Raw genomic sequence first — 23,794 nt, 5'->3', positions numbered from 1 at the left:
AATGGCTAAATTTTACCGGAGTACTTATTTGGGTTTGAGATAACAGTGAATCCACAAAATACATAAATTAATTTATGACCACAGTTATGACAAGCACAACATTGCACTAGGGCAGGAACCAAAGAGATTTTACTGAATAGATGTGTTAGTTTATCTACCTTGTCAGGGGTTCTTGCGCTACATTTTCCTTGTAGCAAAATATTTGAGGACGAATCTAAGGAAACAAATGCAAACTCTTTCATTTATTTGCATTTTTCTTGATTATTTTAGTTTCACTCACTCTAGCTGATGGTTGTCTACATACGATTGAACTGAATAAGTTTTAATTCTTGTTTATGGCATTAACATTCTTAATTAATATCTATCCAGTTAAAAGCCCTTATAAAATTATAATCATCATCTTTATCATTAAAACAAAGACTTTAGCATATAACTGCAAGGTTTTAGATATTTTTTTTATCTTATGAAGTCAAAAGTAAAAATATTTATGTTACTCATACACACTATTACTCATTTTCTATGATGGTTAATAATTTTGCCGGTTTTCTCATAATTTAAAGGTAATTATGCTGTATTTTTAAAAATTTAGTTATGTATGTAAAAACATAAAAATAAAACCATTATATAAACCATAATTTGAGATATAAAGACCACAATAATGTAGTGGACACTATGACGTCACGGCAACAATGGCTGCTTACGCGGGAAAAAGTGTTAAGAGGAGTCGTGCCGGGAGTCCTCGCCAGTTGGTGGTGGTCCGTGACATACCTGGTGGCTGTAATAACCTCTTTTATCGACTGTTGGAAGACTACTGTGAGCACTCGTGATTTTTAGAATGTCAGAGTCTCTGCAGAAGACAGGAGGGACATCCAGCCCGAAGAGCTCGCCCTCTAAGAAGGAAATGTGAGTGTTGGTAGCAGCCTAGTGTGTTGCTTTGTGTGCTGCTGACTGGAAGTCCGTTAACCATGTCTTATAAGCACAGTACGCAAGAGCTAATAAGAATACGCGTAACAGGTGTGTGTAATGATCGTGCCTGATTAGTTAATTATCTCGTTAACGTGTAGGTAGGGACATCGTGTACATGTGTAAACCAAATAATTTGGTTCACAATAGTGGATGAAATCGTTCACAGGAATGGTTAAATGTTCCGGTAGGTGAAACTTGTATGTAATGGACAGTAAGAGGAAACAACTGGTTCTTCCTGAACGATTAATCTTGTCATTCTTCAAAATTTCATAAACAATTTGCTGTACTGAATATTGTAATGTACTTTGTACTGTATACATAAGGGTCCAGATGTAGCTTACCTTAGCTGCCACGATGTACCTCCAACTCGGCCCATCTTAAATAACCAACTGGGCCCACACATTACTAACTTGGCCCACCTTGCACGCTTCAAACAAGTAGATGACTCGAGATATGTTTTATGTCTCTTGGTTCACAAATAAGAGTGAGTGAATACCGAGGGTTTAATGTCGTGAAGGACCAATTTTCTGAGTTTGTTAGTAGAACTTGATCGATGAACCATGATTCACATTCGTAACTTGTGCATCTCCAGGTGATTTAGAATAGGGTTTGAAATTATTGCTTCCAGCAATTTGCGTACAATTGATGTTAAACTGATTGGACCGTAGTTAAAGGATAGTGATCTATCTTCCCTTCTTGAAAATCGGTATCACATTTCCTAATGGCATACTAAGCTTTTCCTTACATTCCTTTATTACTCTGTCAAATATCTCGTCAGGACCTGGTGACTAATTAAGCTTTAGCTAGTCTATTTGCTTACTATCCTAGTTACTAGTCGCTACTATCTCGCCTCGGGTATCATACTTGCAGATGATCTTCTGGAAGAGGCTCACGCCTGTGACTCCAGCTCAATAGCCTCTTCTCTACTCGGACAATGGCTGCGTGTGGCGGATATTTGTGCCCTATAATTATGTACTTGTTCTTGATTTTTCCAGTATCTAATTTTGCTTAAAACTTTTCCACCGTCTCCAGTTATTGACAACCCTACTTGGGAATGAATGTCTTCTGTTTAAATTTCCGGTGGTGATAACTGTTGAAAAATGCCTGTTCAGATTAATGCTCATTTCTCCGTCGTTATCGGTTAGCTCACTGTTATTAAGAACCTAAGAATGGAGGAAACTGCATCGGTCCTATTGGCCCATACTGGGCAGTCCCATTTACACCCAACCCCTATTGCTCATATACTGAAAGAGACCTAGGGGTACTTGTAAGCCCGGACCTACGGTCTAGAAAACAGTGTTAATGTTCGAAATAAGGCAAACAGAGTATTGGGTTTTATATCTAGAAGTGTAAGTAATAAGAGTGCAGAGGTCTTATTGCAACTATATCTTGCGCTAGTCAGGCCGCACCTCGATTATGCGGTTCAGTTCTGGTGCCCCTATTATAGAATGGATATAAATTCACTAGAGTCGGTGCAGCGAAGAATGACAAAAATGATTCCGGGACTTGGAAACCTTCCATATCAGGATAGGTTTGAGAAACTTAACTTGCATTCCTTAGAAAGACGAAGAGTGCGGGGAGATATGATAGAAGTATTTAAGTGGGTGAAAGGAATCAATAAAGGGGATATAGATAAAGTTCTTATAATATTCGAGCAGGATAGGACTCGGAGCAAAGGATTTAAGTTGGATAAGTTTAGGTTTAGGAGGGAGATAGGAAGAAACTGGTTCACAAATAGGGTGGTGGACGAGTGGGACAAGCTTAGCAACTTTGTAGTAAGTGCTGGAATGCTGGAAAGTTTCAAAAGGAGGCTGGATAGATTCATGGATGATAGTGAGTGGTAGTAACTATCGACAGGAGCTGCCATGCACAGGCCAACCGGCCTATTGCAGACTCCTTATGTTCTTATCCATCCTATGCTTGAAGCTATCCAACGTATTCGAGTCAATGATGTTTGGGAACTCGTTCCATTCATCCACTACCTTTTTTCCAATCCAATGTTTACCTATTTTGCGCCTAAATCTAAATTTGTCAAATTTAAAACCATTAAGAGTTCGCTCCTGGTTGGATAGTTTGAGTGCCTTTGTTATGTCCCCTTTGTTTAGCCCTGATTTCCAATTATACACTTCAATCACCCCCCACTCTTTAAGTCTCTCGAGGGAGTGCAAATTAAGATGCTTTGACCTGTCTCTGTACTCGGGGTTCCTGATGCCCGGGATTAGTCTTGTTATTCTCCTCTGAATTCTTTCTAGGGATTCTATATCCATTCTGTAATACGGTTACCAGAATTGAACTGCATAATCCAAGTGAGGTCTCGCAAGTGTAAGATATAGTTTCAGGATGACCACTTTAGATTTGTAACTAACACACCTTTGCATGAACCCAATTACTTTATTAGCCTTGTTTCGAGCAAATACACATTGTTTACTTGGCTTAAGATTCCTACTTATCATTACTCCTAAATCTTCCTCACATTCGGATTTCTCTATAACATTGTTGTTCATCTGATATCTGGTTTCTCTGTTTACATCTCCTAGATTAAGTGCTTTACATTTGTCTACATTGAATTTCATCTGCCATTTTTTCAGACCGTTTGAAAAATTTGTTTAAATCGTCATGTAGTTTTGCGGAGTCCTGGTCAGATTTAATTACACGCCCTATTTTGGTGTCCTCGGCAAATTTACTTGTGTTACGGTCTACGCCGATATCTATGTCGTTTATGTATATAATAGATAATAATGGTCCAAGTACTGAGCCTTGGGGTACTCCACTTGTGATGTTACTCCAATCGGATTTAGTGCAATTAATGCTCACCCGCTGTTTTCTGTTCTGTAACCACGCCCTAATCCAATTTAGAATATCTCCTCCAATTCCATGAGCCTCCACTTTTCTTATTCGTCTTTTGCGGGGGACTCTGTCAAAGACTTTGCTAAAGTCAAGATATACCACATCATAGTCGTGCCCCTTGCCACTGATTCGAAAACAGCTGAAAAGAATGTTTATAGATAAGTTAAACATAAATGCCCGCTTGTGAAGCCATGTTGGGAATCATTGATCAACTTGTGCTTCTCCAGCTGATTATTGCTTCCAGTTATTTGCCCGCAATTGATGTTTAGCTGATTGGACGGTAGTTAGAGGATAGTGGTCTATCTCCCTTTTGAAAGTCGGTATTACATTTGCTATCTTCCAGGATTCTGGTACTACACCCATTTTTAAGGACTTGTTTTAGTTTGATACATTTGAAAGAATTCCTTGGGTTTTAACTTTGCCTCCCTTGCTACCTTCAGTTCATTATTCCTCTTCACTTTTCGTATCTGTCTTAACCCTAATTATAATAATCTCGGAGTTAAACTTCACAATTTATACTCCAATAATATTCTTTAAATAATTGTTTATCTATTTGGGGTCATTGTTATTTGATCCGAGTTTTCTGGATGGTATGTTCTGCCTTTGTGCATTGAGTAACTCCTTATTTAAGTTGTAAAACTCTACCTCGGATCTCGCGATCAGGTCAACATATTTTGTGAGGGTGTCGTTGTCAGGTCTCCAGATAAAGTGATCTTAGTTGTGAACTAAATAGACATTATAAAATTAAATAAAAAAGATCCCCTCTACCACATATGTACATTAATATATTAATAAGATGGAATGAAAAGATAAATAATAACAAATAACCCCCCCCCCCCTACAATCTATGTGCTTTTTATCATTGTACTTTTGTCATTCATGCAAAATGTGTAAACTTTTACTTTTACTTTTTAGTCCGAGTTCGTTAACCTAAGTGGTCCGAGTTGGGTATCCGAGATGGTCTGAGTTGGTATTTGATGGTCCGAGTTGGATGTGGGCCGAGTTGGACTGTAACCGCTGCCACCACCATGAACAACGTAATCTAAATTTATACAACAAGAGTTCCTCTTGATCTGGAAAGATTACCGGTAATTGTTTTTGTAACTTTTCCTCAAAATTCACATTGGGTTCAGCACACGTACACTAAAAAGTATCTTCATGGAGGGTGCCTATGAATATCAGAATTAACACGGACTCATTTTGTCTCGGTAGGGTTGTCAGAATCCCTCCTCTGTTTTCATATTGTCAAACAAAATTGTAAAGAAGCTTTTTGGAGCAATTGTACGTATCAGATGATAGAATGAAAAATATGAAATTATGTCGCCAAGAAAGACAATTGGTGAATATGGCATCACATAACTCTGTTAAAGAAAGATTTGGTAGAGGACAACCATGAAGCTCTGTATTGATTTGCATCTAGGGAGATAGAGGAAAAATAACTACATGTGTTTTCATCACAATTTTCTATATTTGTCGGTACCGGTAGTTATTGACATTTCAATTTCACTTTAAAAGTAAAAAAAATTTGCACAGTGTCAGAGGCCACGTTGTCTCGGTTTGAACTCTGGACCACTGCCGTAAACACCACCCTTGTTGTGCTCCACTGTGTATTTTGTACAGTGAGGGGTGGAACACTATACCTGTAGGCATTCTTGCACTGGCCATTTGACACCGCTCGGGAAGAAATTTGTCTGAAATACAGCGTCTACAAGCAGTGATGAACTATCAAAACACTCCTCCTCGGGGATAAGGCACATCTGTTATCTTGAGGGTTTGTCCGATAGGTTTAGGGGGTCCATTATACTGAGGGTTTACTGTACCATTGGTTCTCAAACTGGGGTCCATGGCATTATTTCAGGAGGTTCATGGCAGGTTATGTAAAGTTGGAAAAATTTTTAAGAAAATTCAGGAAATCTGAAATAAATATTGTTTTATTATGCATTTCAACTTGGCAGGGTAGAATTAGCTGTCATTCATTTCTTTTTGACCTAAATAGCTCGCGAGATAACTTCAAATCTTATTATGGTAATGGTCAAATTATAGTTTTACCTGTAGTACAGTACTGTATAGTTATACTTTACAGTTATTATTTTGGAGGTTCCCCAAGGAGTGAATGGAGTGAAAAAGATTCAGAACCACTATTAAATACAAATCAATATAGAGTTTTGTGGGTTTTCTCTACTGAATCTTAACCTATGACTAAACTTCTACGGTGTTACTGCGCCGAATGAACTATAGTGTATACTGTGGAATCAATCCGTGATGTTAAAACATATCTTTTTTATCACCTGAAGAATCTCCACCACCACGAATTTTATGTAAAGATTAAACACTGTTTGGGGGGGGGGGGATGGGGTTAAGTTCTGTTAGTTTGGTTAATCTTCAGCTGAAATAAACTGGGGTGGTGATTCTTCAGGTGATCCATTTTTTTTTCTGTTTTTTTAAACTGAAAAGATTGTTGTTTTTCAGTGATGCTGCAACTGCTGCATTGAATCATTTTGCTCAAGGAAAAAGACACTTGGTTGTTGGTGATATTCCATCTGCAGTAAATTCTCTACAGGTGAGCAGAAAGCCAAAGTTTTGTAGATCACCTTTGTGTGAAAGTATTTGTTGTCCTTATTGAATTGATTGCAGTATTAAAAATTATGATTTATAGCATTGCAATTTACTCCTGGTAATTGGTACTATAGTAGTTTTGATAAACAGTGAAACGTTTTAGATAATCCTCTGCTAGTACTGGTAAGGTGTACTTGGCAGGTAAGAAGTCCTAGAAATTTGAAGGCTTTGACTTGGACAAGTTCAGTATGCCTGTGTTGCACATACTGGTAAGAAATAATGGCCAACCTCTTAAGATTGGGCTACAAATTAGAAATTAGACAGATCTTGCACTTATTCTTGTTCAGCTGTTCAGTAATAGCAGGTACAAGTACTCCTCGACTTACAACCGCCCTAGTCGTACCAAAATTTTTTTTCAAATTGCGTATTTTTGAGTCCTGACGTTAGTGATTGCGCTGTGTACTGAAAAAAAAATCATTGGTAATTCCCTTTAAAATGGTTGGCAAGCTTAAAAGTGCGAGTTTTGTGGTGCTGAGAAGAAAAAGACGCCCATTTTAGATTTTATATGTATTATTTTCACATTTTCGACTTACGACCTGGATTTGGGTCCCTAACCCTGTCGTAAGTTGGGGACTACCTGCATTGTAAATGCACGCCTTTGTATAAAAGTTTTCATGGTCCCAGATTTAAGTCTTTGGTGAAGGAATACTGTGTAACTACTTTAGTCAGGATCCTCGTGAAGATTAGGAACTCCCGCTAAATGGGGGCCTGGTTAAGTTGGTATTAGGGTGTTTAATCATCAGGTGAAATAAGTGGGGTTGCTAATCTTCATCAGATTATTTAGTTGCATTATATCAAAGCTTTAAGAAATGTGACTGATACAGGACGTCTTAGGTACAGTATGTAGTGTGAAAAGCTTTATTTAAATTTTTGCCATTAAAAACTACTGTACACTTAAATACCCTTGCAATCACTTGTCTGTTGATCGGCTTTTCAAATGACAGATAAACTCACTCAGAAGGTACAGAACTTGTGGAAGTCTCTGAACATAGCTAAATACTGGAATTAACATATGGTCTAGGTTTACCTTTTTATGATTTCATTATCATAAACTTCACCTGTGGGTGGCTTCTTAGGTTTGAAACTTGGAACTCGAATGAGGCAGCCATCATGAAATTTAAATAGAAGTACTGTATGTATGGTAAAGTTGTTACAGTACTTGCTACTTGATGCTGTTAAGGTGTTTCCTCTTGCTGGTCCGCTTTAACTTTAGCAACTGGAAATATAGTCTCCTTGGGGGAGCTGATTTTGTTCTGCATGTCTACCAGGTTTTAATACTATGCCGTCATAAATATGGAGGTTAGGATCAGTAAGAGACTTTTATTTGAATAAAATGTTGGTTGCCAGTCACCTTTGTTGCTGGTGTGTTTTATATTACTCTACTGATATAGGCAAGCACTGGTTTGGTAATAGAGTTGTGGATATGTGGAATAGGCTACCGAGTGCTATAGTAGGATCGGGGACGCTAGGGAGCTTCAAGACGAAGTTGGATAGGCACATGGAAGTGCTGGGATGGGTGTGAAAGGGATCTGCCCTGTATGGGCCAGTCGGCCTCCTGCAGTATCCCACTTTCTTATGTTCTTATGAATAAATTTGTGAAAAGGTTGGTTTGTTACTTTGCATTTTAATGTTTCAGGAGGCTTGTCGGTTCCTTGCGGAAAAGTACGGAGAGACTGCCCCAGAATGTGGAGATGCTTATTTCCACTATGGTAGAGCCCTGCTAGAGCTTGCGCGTATAGAGAGTGGAGTTTTGGGAAATGCCTTAGATGGAGGTAAGTGCACTTGAAGAAAAAGCTTTCCCGAATTATGGAGAATTTATTTTTATTTATTTATTTATTTTTATTTATTTATTTTAAGATTTTATAAGAGTTGAGTGGTCTTTCATATTGATTATTATTTTCAGTACCTGATGAAGAGGACATGGATAATTCCCAGGTGGAGAGTTCAGAGAAGGCAACAGGTAATAGGTTATTGAGTGTTAGATCTTGACCCCCTTGGCTCTATGTACGTGGTGTGCCATTGATGCAAGGACTTTTATATGCTAAAACATTACTGTATACTGCAGGCAATACACAAAATTAGTTTCTAAAATTATTAATCTAAAATCTCGTACTGTGCTGTATTGCAGTGTTAGTCAGTGATATAATTAGTGTTTAAAGAACCGAAGTTAAGTGAAATGGTTAGTTTAGTCTTGGTATCCATTTGTCATTTTCAATAGCAAATTGCATAATACTGTATACCAATATAGTTTATGGAAAAAACTGCCAATTTCCTTTAGTTGATTTGAAAAAATGCGTGATGGATATAGTTATTGGCAGTGCGATCTTAGTACAGTAGTATTCGTTGGAGTTATTAATTTATACTGTAAATATCGCTATTGCTAAGTAACGGCAGTCTTTTTTACTAAATATTGGTACCCCCCTGTATCTGAAAAGATCCAGTCCCTGTAATGAATTTTATATTTGTAATTTATTATAGAATTTCACTATTTGACATGTCATAGGAATTATCACATTCTCAGCCTCTTGAACTATAATACAGAATCTACCATCCATGTATGCAGAAGAGCTATGGTGTTAGGTGGGTGCAGGTGGTGGTGTACTGTAATAATCATTTGTAACCTTACTTGTCAGGGCTCTGAGAATTGTATTTGCCCTTTAGCTCTCGACTTAAAAAAGCTAGTTTGATTATTTCTTGGAACTGACAATACACAGGGTTCCTCACCAATGTATTTTTAATCACTGGAAATGTGCTCTTGGCAGATTTGGTTTCCCACTGGTCACCTTATGGGGTCTTTTGTGGTGCATGTACCAAGTCAAGGGGGTTAATGCAAATGATATACTGTATATATGTGACCGTAACATTAGTGTACTAATGAAAAACTTTGGTTATTATTTGGATTCTTTTATTTATTTATTAGAGGAAGAGTGGGTAAAGGTTTCTAAAGACGTTGGTGGAGCTTTGGAAGAAAACTACAGTAAGTTGGAGGAAAAGAGGATTGTTAAAGAAATGGTGAAAAAGGAAGTTGGGGAGGGAAAGGTGAAAGAGTCTGGTAAGGAAGGTTCTGTTGATCCTGAGGATGAAAAAAAGGAAAATGCAGAACAAAAGGAGATAGATTTGAAGGGTAACAAGGATGGTAAGGAGAAACTCAAAACGGAAGACGAGGACCAGGAATCGAAAATGGAAACGGAGGACGTAAAAGATGGTGGTGTAAATGGGAAACTCACCGAAGATGGAAAGTTAAAAAAGGATCAGCAAAATGAAAACGGCAAAGAGGAGCCAACCAAAAATAATAGTAAGATAGTTGGTGTAAATGTGCATTGAATCAGTGATTTGGTACTACAGTAGTAAAATTTTCATCTTGCTCCTCTGGTGAAGGGATTTGGGGAGTATTTGGCAGAATGAAGTAGTTTAAAACAAATTTGGACTACTCTCGGGTAGTGTAATGAATGGCTTACTCTCTGAAAAGTAGTTTTGTATCACGTAGTATTAATATATTCTGTATCTAAAACTAAATTGCACCTTGCAGTCCTACACTGTTCTGTCTCGAGATAAATTTCAGGACTTCATTTGTGTGTGGGGGGGAAAAGTATATTAAATGTATCTTTTAACTAATATTGGTCTGGTCTGCCCTTGCTATGGCCACCCTCTTTTTGATAATCTTAATTCCTGTAGTGCTAGTAATTTGCAATTACTTGATTGGGCTTTTTCCCAGGACATCTTTTGAAGCATGTCTGATTTTTCCAAATTCCGGGATGTTGAAAGGGAAAGTTTAGGGACAAGAATTTTTACTTGTTTACAGTCTGACAGCAGAGGGATATAAATGTTCAAGAACACACACATGTCTACTTCAGTTTTGATAAAAAAAAATTCCAGGTGTTACTGGAGAAAAATGTTTTGTAAATTGTCTGAAAATCCAGATGTATTGTTGCTTAAATAGGATACATTGGTCTAGGGAAAATCCTTCTTAGGTGATAGACAAATGAACTTCAACTGCTGACAAATTTTGATCTTGTGGTGTTGTATTCTGTGTGTTAATGTTGAACTAATCTGTAGTTTTGATGAAATTGTGTACCAATATATTTGGATACAATAAATTATATGAATCTGGCAATCAAAAATTTATTTAGGTTACTTTATATGAAGATGGTGCCATATTTGCATTTTCCTGTGTTGTGTGGAGTTCAAGAAGATTTTGAAATCGGGTCAGGCTGAAAAGCTTATCACAAAGTGAATAATTATATTTGGGGAATTAGGGGTGGTGAATAACAGTAGGGCAGCAGTTAAGAACAGTAATGCAAGGGAAGCTTGGTTACTTTTCAGTTGTCAGAGGTTGTTCTGGTGATCTGAAACTACCTGGCATTAATATATTACTAATAGTTACTTTCTCACATTTTTCAATTTGCAGAAGAAGGAAGCACTGAGGATGAAGAGGAAGAGGAAGATGATGACGACGACGACGATGAGGAGGAGGAGGAAGGGGATGGTGAATCACAGGAAGGTGAATCTCAAGATGAAGAGGGTAATAAAGATGAAGCCAAGAGTCAGGAAGAAGGTGAAGGTAACCTATACGAGCCTTTATCCTCAAGCTTATAAATTTTTAAAACCTGTTAAGCACATTTTCCCCTACTAAGGGCTGTACTCGCATGTAACTCGGTTTTGAATATAAATAAAAACTCTTGATTGGCACGTTTAGATTAAAATTGGGACTGTACATCGCCATGAAAGGGATTAAAGTATCATTTAAGAGAAGTGCAACCAATAACATGGGGGCTTTTCTCCTATGGCTTAGTAAAATGGTGTTAAAAATTTCATCTTCCCTCAGGAGAGAAGACTGAAGAGGAGGAAGAAGAGGTGTCCAACTTGCAGCTTTCCTGGGAGATGTTGGAGCTGGCCAAAGTTATTTTCCAAAAGTAAGTTTAGGGGACTAGTCTTTGTAAACCTCACTTTATTTCACTTAATTAAATGCTGTAATGTTACCTGGGGGATGTAGCATAAGGGTAGTTAATATAGTGAAATAAACTAGGGTTGTTAACCTTAAGGTGATGCTTAATTGTGAGAATGTGACCTGGATGGTCAGTGGTTGAAGTCTTAGTAGTGAGGGTGTCAAATTTAATCATAGTTATCAGAATTGAATTGATTTTTTCTGGTTGAATTGCAGAATTCAGGCAATGTCTAGGTTGAACCTTGCTTTTCTAATTCAATGAAAATTTTTTGGGCATGTCATTTAAAAGATAATGTTTATATTCTAAGAATTGTAAATTCATAGTTGTTGAATTGCAAAAACTGTACTTTTATATTCCTTGTGCCTCCGCTGGAAAATGGCTCCCAGGCTTTTGGTAAACAGTTTAACTTTATAAAACAGAAGGTAGGGGGTCCTCCACATGCACTAACCAGTGGGTTGTTGCCATATTAAGGATATTTATTGGCAATGGGATGTTAATGGGTGAAAATATCAACTTTAATGTACAACTTTTGATTAATCACTCAATATCTTAAATTTATTTTTAGACAAGAAGAATCAAATCCTGAGATGACAAAGAAGGTAGCTCAGGTGTACTTGAAGTTGGGAGAAGTTGGCTTGGAGAGTGAGAACTATGTCCAGGGTATTGAAGACTTCACACAATGTTTAAAGATACAAGTAAGCTTAGTTTCTTATGTACAGGAGCTGGCAGTTGCTGTTACTACTTTTACAGGGTAATTACTTTTTCCCTCGGGGTACAGGATGGTTGGAACTAGGGCCATACACACTTGCCCTTAATTGACTTCATTTTTGTGTTTTTAAATGCCTAAAGATTTTTACTTATGAAACTTGATAGTGGTTATGGTACCTTCATTGATAGTGGTTATGGTACCTGACTATATTGTGTACCAGATGCAACTGGTGGGGCAAGTAATCGCTCTTTTGACTTGTGAGGACATTCAAGGATATACAGATGGTTGGTGTCTTCTCCCACGATTGTCTTTTGCTTCAGTCTTTCAGTTTTACTTTATAATTTCATAACCAAACTAGAAATTACTGCCTTAGTCTCTGGCCTTTTGACAAGTCTTTGCTGTCCTGCACTTAATAGGCTTCAGTGTTCCTGATCTGCATTCTGTTGCAAGCCTATCCAATTTCTTTACTCCCCTTTTTGTAAAGGATGGGTCAAGGAGTATGGAAATATTCAAAAGTGAACAGTAGGGACAGCTATGCTAGTCATGCTCTACCATTACTTAGGTTGGTTTGTGGTATTTTTTATTTTAAAATTTTTTACTAGGTTATATTGAATACCTTTCCTAGAACAGTTTCCATTTTATCTTCATATTTTACTCGGAGTTCATGCTCTGTAGATGTACATAATGATTGACTGAAATCTTCAGAAAATGAAGTGTACTACTATTGGTATTGTTGTACTAGATGACTTTAACACAATTAAATTTATCATTAAATGTTAAGGCAGTGAAACAAAGATTCACCATTCTTTGTAAACTGAGAATGCAATATTTAGGCATGAGCAAGTGTGTGGGTATTTCTACTGTTCTTGGTACTTTCTTGTTCTTTGATGTCATTATACTATTTTCAGGAAAAATCTCTTGAGGAGGACAACAGATGTATAGCAGAAACTCATTACCAGTTGGGTGTGGCACATTCTTTCTCAGATGATTTTGACAAGGCTGTTGAAAGCTTTCAGGCAGCCTTGAAGGTAATTGAACTGAGGATTGATAACCTTAAGAAGAAGAAAAAAGAAAAGGAAGGATGGACAGAAGAGCAAAGAACAAAGGATGGTAAGGAAATAGGAGGAATATGAATACAAAAAAAAATTCTGGTGTATGTAGTGATGGTACAGTGCTTATTGTGGTAAACTCCCTATAGTTTCTTCAACCAAAGTTGGTGAAAGTGGACCCCCAGTGCACCTGATAGGTGGATTCCTAAGGGCCACCAGCAGCAAACAATAGATCTTTGTTTTGTTCACCTGTCGAGCCCAGCCACCGTTATGCATATTGATGAGCCATTCAAACCCCCTCTTTGCTCTCTTTATCCTAGCGAGTTTTACAGAATGTATCGTGGTCTCTGCTAATCCTAATACTTTAAGCCGCAAATGAATATATATTGGTATGTTGACATTACAATTTGTCTTTATTTGCTTTATTAATTGTAGGGGGATGTAGAATCAAGGGGCTGTTCTCTCCCTTGCCACCTGGGGTTATTCAACAGTGTGTTTTAACATGGACTTCAGTTGCAAGTATTCATTTCAAATGCCTCACAGGGTTGATAGTTTTGCTTATCTTTTTTTTAATGTGCCCTCAACCTTCCAAGCTGTCGCTAATAGAACTGAAAATCCTTGTGGGAGTCAATTCGTTAAACGGAAATCTCGAAAATTTGACTGCTCGTTAATGGAGGGACCACTGTATATACAGTGCCTTTATATAAAATAAAATGTATCCTTCAGAATGCACTGAAATTTTAGAGCAGAGTTTTGAGTGACAATAATGGTACAGTGACCATCAGGTGACCCATTTAATCATTTCCACACTCCTCCTCCTCCCCCCTCCCCCTATCCCAAGTGAATGGGCCTAATCAACATGTTTAATTGACCATTATTTTTGGTTCCTATGGATTACAAATTTATTATTACAGAAGGTTTTCAATTCAAAAATTGACACAATCTAATGAGATTACATGTACTGTATGCATTTTTTTCTTTCAAAATTTGATATATCTCAGGAGTAATGGATACTAACATGATTTTTAGGTTGCCAAGCTTATAACAGCATTGTGTTCATGTTGGAAAGTATTTTTTTTAATTGCAGCTGTTGAGAGACCAGATCCATTCTACACAGAACAAGGAGAAATTGATGAGTTAAATAAACTTTTACCTGAAATTAAAGAAAAGGTAATAGACATGGAGGAAATGAAGAAAGATTCTAAGGAAAAATTACAGAAAACTGCCAAGGTTAGTGGACATACTTTGATTTAGTAATCAGTACAGGTATAAACTTGATTAATGTACATTTACAAGTGATATAATGGTATATAAACATTATTTTGCTATATATTCTATTAAAGATGGAGATACTAATGTAAAACCAAATATTAATTTCACTGAAGTCCTAAATATTGGGGAGAAAAGCGCTGTGTGATGTGTTAAAACAGAGTCGCCTGCACTTGGTGAAATTATGATGTTTATTACATCTTCTGTTTTCTAACTTTTGCCAGTCATCTTCTGAAGCTGTGGTGAGTATACTGTACCTACATGTGAGCACTTGTTCCATCAGACTCCTGTAGGAGGTTATCACTTTTATTTATGCCATTACTAGCGTGCTCTTCTGTGAGCTTCATTTATTTTGAAAATTAGAACATTGTAAACCATAGTTTTTGTAGTGTATTTAAATTAGTAGTTTACTACCATGTTGAACCATTTCATTAAAACAACTAAGAAAATGTAAGGAAGTGGCTAAAAGGCATAAAAGTTAAAACCTCCATCTTTCTGGGGGGGGTGTAGTAACTTGGCCATAAAGGAGTGGATCACCTGCCTGACTATTGGTATAGAAACTTTTCTGGGCAAAATTTTTTTTAATCAATTTTGTACAACTTGCCTAGTGGAATTTCCCCCCCCCCCCACACAAGAAAAAGGTGTTATATTGAGTGGTCAGTTAGCACATAATGCAGGAGAATATAAGAGGTAAATAGTATGAAATTGACACTGCCTTTTTTTTTTCTCTATAAAATTGTATCATTACAAATGATGTGCCATGGTTCTTGGAACAAAAAGTATCCATCCGTCTAGATGTATGTCCCATCTGTAGGGTATTATTATTTATGTTCTGCAAGTTTTGACTATTATTTTATTATTAATTTTAGGCAGTATTAATGGCTCAAGCAATTGGAGGCAGAACACCAGGGCCTGATGGTGCTGGATCATCACAGACAGGCTTTGGATTTGATGCCCCTAGTTCAAGTTCTTCAAAAATGGAAGCAAAACCAATTGCACATTTGGTCAGAAAGAAGGTATGTATGTACTGTATTAGTATGATGTGGACGGGGAGCATCATAACGGAACATAGCTGTTGACCCTTAAAGGTCTAACTAACCTTCAGTTGACTAAAAAATGAAAACCATAAAATGTACATTCTAGTCTTATGAAATGTTAAGACATACATGTTAGTCAAAAGAAAAAAACATAATTATTGCTGTACTCACCACCTATGGTTATTGGTGACTAGTCGTGCCTTGGCACCCCTCTGGCAGTTAATGTGCATCTGGTAGCAAACTGTCAGACGTGTTGTTGATGCACTGCCATCTCTCTGTTCTTACAATTTCAGAAGGTTCCTTTTAATTACACTACCTACAATATATTCACCACTTGCTTTTGGGTTAGAAGTGTTTGAGAGTGGTACCGAGTGAAACTTGAATGCACAGTGGCACTTGACATTTGGCGCATTTGTTGTAAGTTTCCTTATCTGCACACACCCTGTAGTGAAGCTGAGCCCTGTTTTGTTGTTTGCTTTGTTTCCTTGTACTTCTGGAACTGGCATGGCCGTAATATAATGAAGTCTTGTAGTTTCATGCAGCAAGGCGGTCGTGGTGGACCACGAACAAAAATAATCAAAGTAACTGGTGTTATCCACATTTGCTCTGCAGAAGTATTTGGTTCATAAATCTGGCAATTATGCCACACTAAATCACTAGCTGGTACTGGTTGTAGTGCTCAAATAGGTGCACTTTAATGTGGGGAAAGTCATCTCTTCCCACTCGCTTGTTGGCCCTTACACTGTTTATTAGCAGGAAGTGCAGGCTGTTGTGGAATAGCAAGTCCAGGGCTGTTGCTGGGGAGGTGATGCAGCCTGTGGCATGGGTCATGCAACAGCTTTTGAGTGTGGGTGGGCTGGCGTGTCCCACTCGCTGTCTGGGTCATCCGTTTCACTTTCGGAATATTCTTCCCTTTGAAATAAATGCCGACTTATTTCGGGTGAAGTTAGTCTGTGCTTTGTAGTGACTAGCCTTGAGAGCCAGGGTTCCAAGTGGGTAAGCCCAAGAGGTCAACACGCATTCTTCTACCATGGTGACTGTTATACTGATTATTTACGCACTATTTACCAAAGATTCAGCCTGGGGGATGCACTAATACCACAAAAATAGTTGAGCTACTAAGGAAAATTTTAAACACAGTGCTTCTGGGACGCCAATAGACCCTTACTATGTTGTTAGCTCCAGAATACCATTAGACCTTTAAGGTTTAAAAGATCATCTCTGAATGATGGTCATTTTCTCTGGATCAGGGCTCAGATTCACTAACGTGACCTTAACTTTGATCTCCTCTTTCCCCTTGTTTCGAGAGGTTACTGTGACCATACGGTCTTGGTAATAGATGATTCACTAACTGTTTGTACCAGGGCCACAAGTAAGTTTAGCAAGCTACTGCCATTGAGAGTTGTGCATTTGATTTGTTTCTTCGCTAAACCAATTGCTGTGCCCAGAACAAACACACTGAAGAAATATTAACCATCACAAGTTACCCATGCCAGCTGCTGAAGCAGTCATAGGTGAGAAGAACATTGGAGGGACGTGTTTCAGAGAAGGGGCAGCTGAATTTCTTCAATGAGATTTTTGTTAATTGTAATAATAATACTAATATAATAAAACTAATTTATTATTATTACCATTATTTTAAGGGCTAATGTCACTTCATAATTCTTGACACTGTTGATTGGCTTAAGCCAGGAACATCTTCTACACTCGGGAAACTTCTACTTACGAAAAACCTTGAAGCTATTAGCACAGGCGTATGCATTGGGAGTCTTGGGACCGCACGAGACCTTGCCACTTGACCAATAGCTGCCAGAGTACTGTATATCCTTGTGTGAAACTATGTAGTACCATAGCAGTAGGTGGTCACTGATTTGTTCTGGGTCCAATGGATCCCAAAATGCCCTTTCCCTGCAGAGTGCATGGTTATGAACTAAAGCAATCCTTGGTTCCATCTTCACTTGCGAGTGAAACTTATAAGTACGATACATCTGGCAGCTGTGTGTGTTTTGGTATGGGTTGTATAGTAGAAAAACAGGAGGTACAAGAACCTCTTTCTGCCTTTCGGAGGTCATCGTAACTTGCTGTACGATAAGTTCAGTTACGGGCGTCATAAACTGTTGTTGAATCCCCTGTTCAGTCTTAAGGTTGCTCGTAAGGATGACGGTAAGTCATTGGGGAATTTAGCCCCTGCACATTTCAATCCTGTAATGGAAATGGAAGTGAAAATGAAGCATTGACTACTGTTTTTGACAGTCTTTAATATTTGAGGATTTACATCTAGGCAAACTTAGAGGTTAATATTGTTACACTACATTATGGCGCATGCCCTTATAACCCTGCTACCTCAATCGGTTCCTCGGATAATTTTGGGTCGTATCTCCTGACTGCAGGATCCTTCATATCCTTGGTTCTTAATCTACACTCAATTCAATTTTTGGGTACAACCCAGGCCAATTTTATTATTTGGAACTCGTAGAATTTAAGCATTGTTCTCGTTGAATGGTGTTATTACAGGTTATTTTATTTTGGGTACTGGGGAAAAAAGCTTTTGTAGTCAAATACCCTGTAGTGCTGAAAAGATTAGCTTATCCCTTTATTTTTCAAGCAGAGGAAGCCTGAGGAAGAAGCTAAAGTAGAAATAAAGAAGGCTAAAGTTGAGAATGGTGAAGCAGTTGCCACAACCAATGGAACAAAGAGTACAAATGGACAGCCAGATAGCATGGAAACTGAAGATGAAAAAAAGGTAAGGGTGTTAAGTTATGGAACTGCTTGCTTTCAGTAGGTTAAAAAAATAGTGATATGGAAGTGCGGGTATTTCACATACTTTAACATTCTGGGTATGATAATAAGTTATTTGAGAGTTGCTGTTTGGATTAATGGAGTAGTCAAGGAAGTTAAGTACTTTATTGGGAATAATTGACAGGCAGAGGGTTTAAATTACGTAAGGTTATGGGTAAAGGTTATCAAAGTGGTTTGGACACAATATGCCGAAGGATAGAATGGGAAAGATGGTGCATAGAGGTCATGCAGGATATAATTTTTTAGATAGTGTGGTTCAGTTTGTAGCAAGGCAGTTGATTGGCTCTGATGGACACGGAAAGTTGCAACTATTATTTAGTATTTATATTTTGAAAGTTTAAAGGATAATAATAACGTGTTGGATGTCATAATTTCCACATTTTGGAAACCAAAAATTAGTTTGCGAGATGCTTTGGTAACCTAAATATCATAATGGGAACACAAATGTGAACAAATTCCGAGACAAACTACTTGCAGCATGATGCAAGCAGCGAGGTGGAAGGTGTCACTGATATTTTGTAATCTTTTTCTTTAAGTTTTGTGTTACCAGAGCATCTTCCATGCAAATTTTGGCTTCCCCAGTCAATTGGCTGCCTTACTACAAACTGACCTTGAGCATCAGTTGCAAAACTTAAGTGAACAGACTATTGAAACTTGTATTGTGTTGTTCACAGATATACAAATCTGAATTTTTGTGTTGAGAAAAATTTCTTTACTCTGTGTTTGAGGTATTCTTGATATTGAAATGTATACAGAATATAAGCAATACTATTAATAGTTGAGTATTTAAACTTCTTAATTATGCAATAAGTGGTCATTCAACTTCCAAACAAATATCCACAGGAATCTCCATCAAAGAGTCGGCCTGTGGAAGATATCAAGAAGAAGGCAGCAGAAGATATGAAGAAGGCAACAGATGAAATAACCAAGGAACAGCCCCAATCAGCATCTTAAATAAATTCATACATAATCAGACCACTGCCACTTTGTGAATGAGTTTTGTAGACTTTACTTTTAACCTTTAGAATCCATAAGTTGTTTTAAGCATTTACATATTTATTAAAAATACTTAAGAATTTTTTTTTTACATTTAACCTTATGCAATTGGAAGAAGATTGAAAGTATTTGGAGGTAGTACAGTACAGAAATACAGAGAGAGTGCAGATGAAAATTCTTAGTGGAAGCTTGTGGAAAGGAAACCACTCATTGCTAACCAGTTTGATTAGCAATTATAAAATTATATATACTTAATCCAGCTTCTACTTGAGTTTCTTAAGTTAACATGAGCTAATGGTTATGTAGTGAAATATATAGACACCACTAGTGCGATGAATGTGCAATGTGTCGGAAAATGCTAATCGTAGCCAAGAGGATAACTGGGTACCAAGAGTATGGACAAGGTTTTATAGAGGTAGGCCGAGATGGTATGGGCAAGTGGGGAGAATGGAGGTGATTAACTAGATTGCAAGATCCACAATTTTAAAAGCAGGGGAGGAGATTGAGGGGTAAGCCAAGAGTAACATGGGTGAGGTAAGAAATGAACTCGGAAACAAAACTAATGAGAGACTGCTGAACATGGAGAGCCATCATTTGGTAATCGGTTAACATACTTGAGCCAAAAAAAATTGGTGATAATTGTAAAGCTTATAACATTCAATATATAATGTTTAAATTATAGGAACACCACATGATGAATGGGTCTATTACCACAATATCTTTGTTGTTTATTGTTGAAGTCGTAGTATTAAATTCAACCATTATATTGAAAAATTTCATGTATGGTGTACACAAACTGCAGCTGTACCCTAGATCTAATACAGTGAACTACCTAGAGTTAATGGGACACTTTCCTCCCAGTCTTTCGGTTTTCATAACCCTTGCCTCCCACCTCAATACTCGACTTATTGGTCAAAATAACCTACCAGAATTGGAAAATTTTCATAAAAATTGTCGCTTGCCAGTGTTGCAGGCGAAGGATGAGGATAATTCAAGCTTATGTCATGTGGTTGGTGTCCCATGATAGGAGTGCTCACTGCACTACAGCATATACGCTGTATACCCCTGTATTGTACTGTACTGTAAACACTTTGAGAACCAACTGAAGATTAACTTGCTTACATATTCCTTTAAATGTTTTTATTCACTTAAAATGCCACCTTTTCTTGAAGACTTATTTAAATTTCATTCCCCTCCTACTAGGCCTTGGTGATGGTGCAGAAGCCATGAAGGTTGAATAGCACTTTGCATAATTAATGAAAATGAGTAGTGGCTTGGGGGGAATGATCCTCACCATGTTGATTTTTTATGAAATGGTCTACCTAAAATGCCAAATCATAACTATAAGGACTGCTATATACAGTATATAAATATATATACTTTTTTAATAATAATTACCAAATAATTATAATACTTATTGGGAATTTCTCCAATGTATTCAATTTTTTTAACTCCATTTGCTAAAACCACTCCAATTATATCGTCAAATCATTGTTGTTGTCTTCTTATGCATAAAAAGTTGATGGCCTGTTGATTTCATCAGAACTTGAAATGTTGCGTACATGTTATTAAATAAGCTCAGCATCTTCCGAGAAACTTTGGAATCCTTGCAACAGTTGTTATTCAAGTGCAGTCTTGTTCTCAATCTTATGATGGTAGATAATAAACTGATTGAGTTTATTTTGTATGTGGCTGCACATTTGTAAAGTGAAAATATACGTTCAACTCCCACATTACTTAATAGCAAATCCATCGGTATATAGGTGGCAGGTGAACCTATGGGTTAACACTATCCAGCCGATGATTCTTTACTTAAATACATGAAATTCTGTAAGTAGTCTAGATCTGATGATGGCCAACATCAGTAACTTCCCGAGCTAGATGAGATACTGCATTTGGGAAGGGACAGTTCTATAAAACGGCTGACTGATCATAATAAACTCTTGAAACATTCAGGCTGAATGTAAATGTACTCAGGTAATATTCACTCCTCAGCAGCCATGTGATCTGTACTTTGCGTGTGTGTGTGTATAGAGTAATCAAAAGACAATGAGGGAGGCCCAATGGTACTGACGTTATTTGTAGCTCGATGGAAGTTGAAGAGGTTTGCGTTGCGTTACACAAGTTGGGGATCTTTCCTGCCGCCTCTTGCACTCGAACCACTTCTCATTTACCATGCTGAAGGAACATTAAAGGCCATGAAAAAGAAAAACAAATCAGGAGTTGAAAAATTGGAAAACTAGAAAAGCCATTACAGCATTGCATCTGTTGCCACCTAACGAATCTCAGGATTTTTCTTTGCAAAAGTAAGACCCTTTTCTTCTATGACGTTTTCCTAGCGAAACCTAGAACATATTTAATATGCCGAGGGAGGGGGGGGGGTCCCACCTGTTAGGAAGTTAGCTATGTTTGTTTGGTGCTATCAACCACGTATTATCTCGGTTATGGGTAACATCCGAGAAAAGTGTCATAGAAGAAAATTGTCTTTTTTTGTCTGAACTCGTTAAGTAAAAAATAAAATTCTCGCTACTGCTTAGAATTTTTCTGGTTTTCAAACATCAATATCTCTGTTTCGGGTAAAATGTACCAAAAGTGTCAAAGATGAAAATGAAAATCATCTTGTTTTGTCTGAAGTTACATCAGAGAAAACAAGTGAATGTGATGCTGGTGAAGTTCATAATTTTTATTATGATTAACTGTACCTGTATGTCATCTATTTTCAATTAGCAAAGTTACATATCTCGATTATTTAGCTTCTCATGAATTACGGGTACAGTACAGTCGGCCCTTAACATACGTGGGTTTATAATACACGGATTGCCCCGCCGGAGGAATATTCTGTACATTGAAGTAATTGAAGTACATTCAAATTGCGCGCCATTCAACTCGCGCGTGGCACTGAACACAGGACACCGCCTGCTCCCGCAACCTCACACACGCACAGCTCTCCCTCACTCAGTCAGTCTCGCTGTAACCACGCTTGTGTTGACATCAGCATTGTAGTTGCAAAAATATTACATTTCCGTGAATGTATTATATCAAGCACAGTATGAATAGAATATCACTAATATAAGAGTATTTTAACCGAAAACTACTAAAAAAACGAGTAACATATCTTGAACATCGGAAGGCTAGGTAAAGTCTTTTGTTTTCATGTAGTTTATCCTAATTTACATTGAAATGCATTACGTTTCAGCAAAACTACTATTTATTTCTGAGAATATGGAAATGTAATATTTTGCTGAAATGACGTACGTATTACAGTGGAAAGTGACGAAAGCAATGACTCGCTTTCTTTCGTTCAAAAGATGTTACCGTAATCGCTTTTCGAATGGTTTTCAGTTAAAAACTGTTGTATTACAATAATATTCTATCCTAATTCACTTGTGATGCAACAGTTTTTTTAACTGAAAACCATTCGAAAAGCGATTACGGTAACATCTTTTGAACGAAAGAAAGCGAAAGTCATTGTTTTCGTCACATTCCACTGTAATACGTACGTCATTTCAGCAAAAATATTACATTTCCGTGAATGTAGTATATCAAGCACAGTATGAATATAATATCATTGTAATATAACAGTATTTTAACTGAAAACTATTAAAAAAACCAGTAACATCTCTTGAACATTGGAAGGTTAGGTAAAGTCTTTTGCTTTCGTCATGTATTTTATTCTATTTTACATTGAAATACATCACGTTTCAGCAAAACTACTATTTATTTCTGAGAATATATTCATTCAGGCACAGTTTAGGTAAAATATACATGTGCTGTAACATTTTTTTAATTGAAAACGATTCGTAAAACACATACCCTCTAGCCCTGTTCAAGGAGAAGACTGGGAGGAGCTGTTTGGTGCTTAAGACGATGACAAGGAAAATGATTTTGATGGATTTTAATGAAAATATTCAGAAAGACCCTGGCACGGGCAAGGAAAGTGGCTGCTGAAGGCTTCCGGGACATGGCAGAGGACGAGATTAGGGAGCTAATTGAAGAGCACGACACTGAGCTGACCGAGGAGGATCTACAGGAGTTAGTAGACTCAGGCAAGGAAGAGGAAGCGAAAGGGAAAGAGGATGAGGAAGAGCACCAAGAAATAACGTTGGAGAAGTTGGGGGAGATGACCAGGAATATTGAGGCACTGAAAAACCTGGCCTATAGTATGGACCCCTCCATGGTGCGTGCCCTGAAATTCATGCGAGGGATGGATGACGTTTTCGCTCCATACAAAAACATCATGGAAGAAATGAAAGAAAGAGACGACAACTCCCCATCACCGAAGGAGAGATTTAACACCATCAATCACTGGCGGCAGTGAGGAAGCAGCTGAATCCACCGTCGCCCCCACTTCACCACCCGTTATGGAATTGAGTGACGATGTGCCCGATGACCCCTGTCCTGTCGCCGAGGATATGAACTGTACAGTAAAGTGAAATTTTTATCTTTTTTTTTTTTTAATAGCTTTTCTTGCCATGTTTATTGTTTGTAAAAATGCACAGCACAGTACAGTTCAGTACTGTACATAGGAAGTGGAGGTGCAGTTATTCACAAAACATTAAT

At 37.6% G+C, this 23,794-nt stretch overlaps 1 protein-coding gene and 1 long non-coding RNA gene across 6 annotated transcripts; one reads left to right on the top strand and one right to left on the bottom strand.

Moving 5' to 3' along the window:
• Positions 1-681: 681 nt before the first annotated feature.
• LOC121858688 (histone-binding protein N1/N2-like) lies at positions 682-19,314 on the top strand. 5 transcript variants are annotated; one of them, XM_042355267.1, is made up of 14 exons: positions 682-903; positions 6,283-6,373; positions 8,066-8,201; positions 8,333-8,389; positions 9,350-9,724; positions 10,838-10,990; positions 11,255-11,342; positions 11,941-12,070; positions 12,993-13,194; positions 14,221-14,363; positions 14,627-14,644; positions 15,272-15,418; positions 18,048-18,182; positions 19,082-19,314. In XM_042355267.1, exons 1-14 carry the CDS (start codon positions 836-838, stop codon positions 19,190-19,192), a joined length of 1,854 nt encoding a protein of 617 aa, XP_042211201.1. In that variant the 5' UTR covers positions 682-835; the 3' UTR covers positions 19,193-19,314. The 5 variants fall into 5 exon arrangements, with proteins under 5 accessions (XP_042211201.1, XP_042211200.1, XP_042211203.1 ...); XM_042355266.1 differs by having other exon boundaries at positions 18,045-18,182; XM_042355269.1 differs by lacking the exon at positions 14,627-14,644.
• LOC121858690 lies at positions 17,043-22,253 on the bottom strand. Its single transcript, XR_006087483.1, has 2 exons — positions 21,309-22,253; positions 17,043-17,641 (listed from the first exon to the last, which is right to left on the bottom strand). It is a non-coding gene; the product is annotated as an uncharacterized LOC121858690 (long non-coding RNA).
• Positions 22,254-23,794: the final 1,541 nt, after the last annotated feature.

The sequence above is a fragment of the Homarus americanus genome, unplaced genomic scaffold, assembly GCF_018991925.1.
Source record: "Homarus americanus isolate GMGI-L3 unplaced genomic scaffold, GMGI_Hamer_2.0 scaffold74, whole genome shotgun sequence".
NCBI classification, from domain to species: Eukaryota; Metazoa; Arthropoda; class Malacostraca; order Decapoda; family Nephropidae; genus Homarus; species Homarus americanus.
The sequence above is the reverse complement of the archived record's forward strand: the minus strand, read 5'-3'. Positions and strand labels throughout refer to the sequence as shown.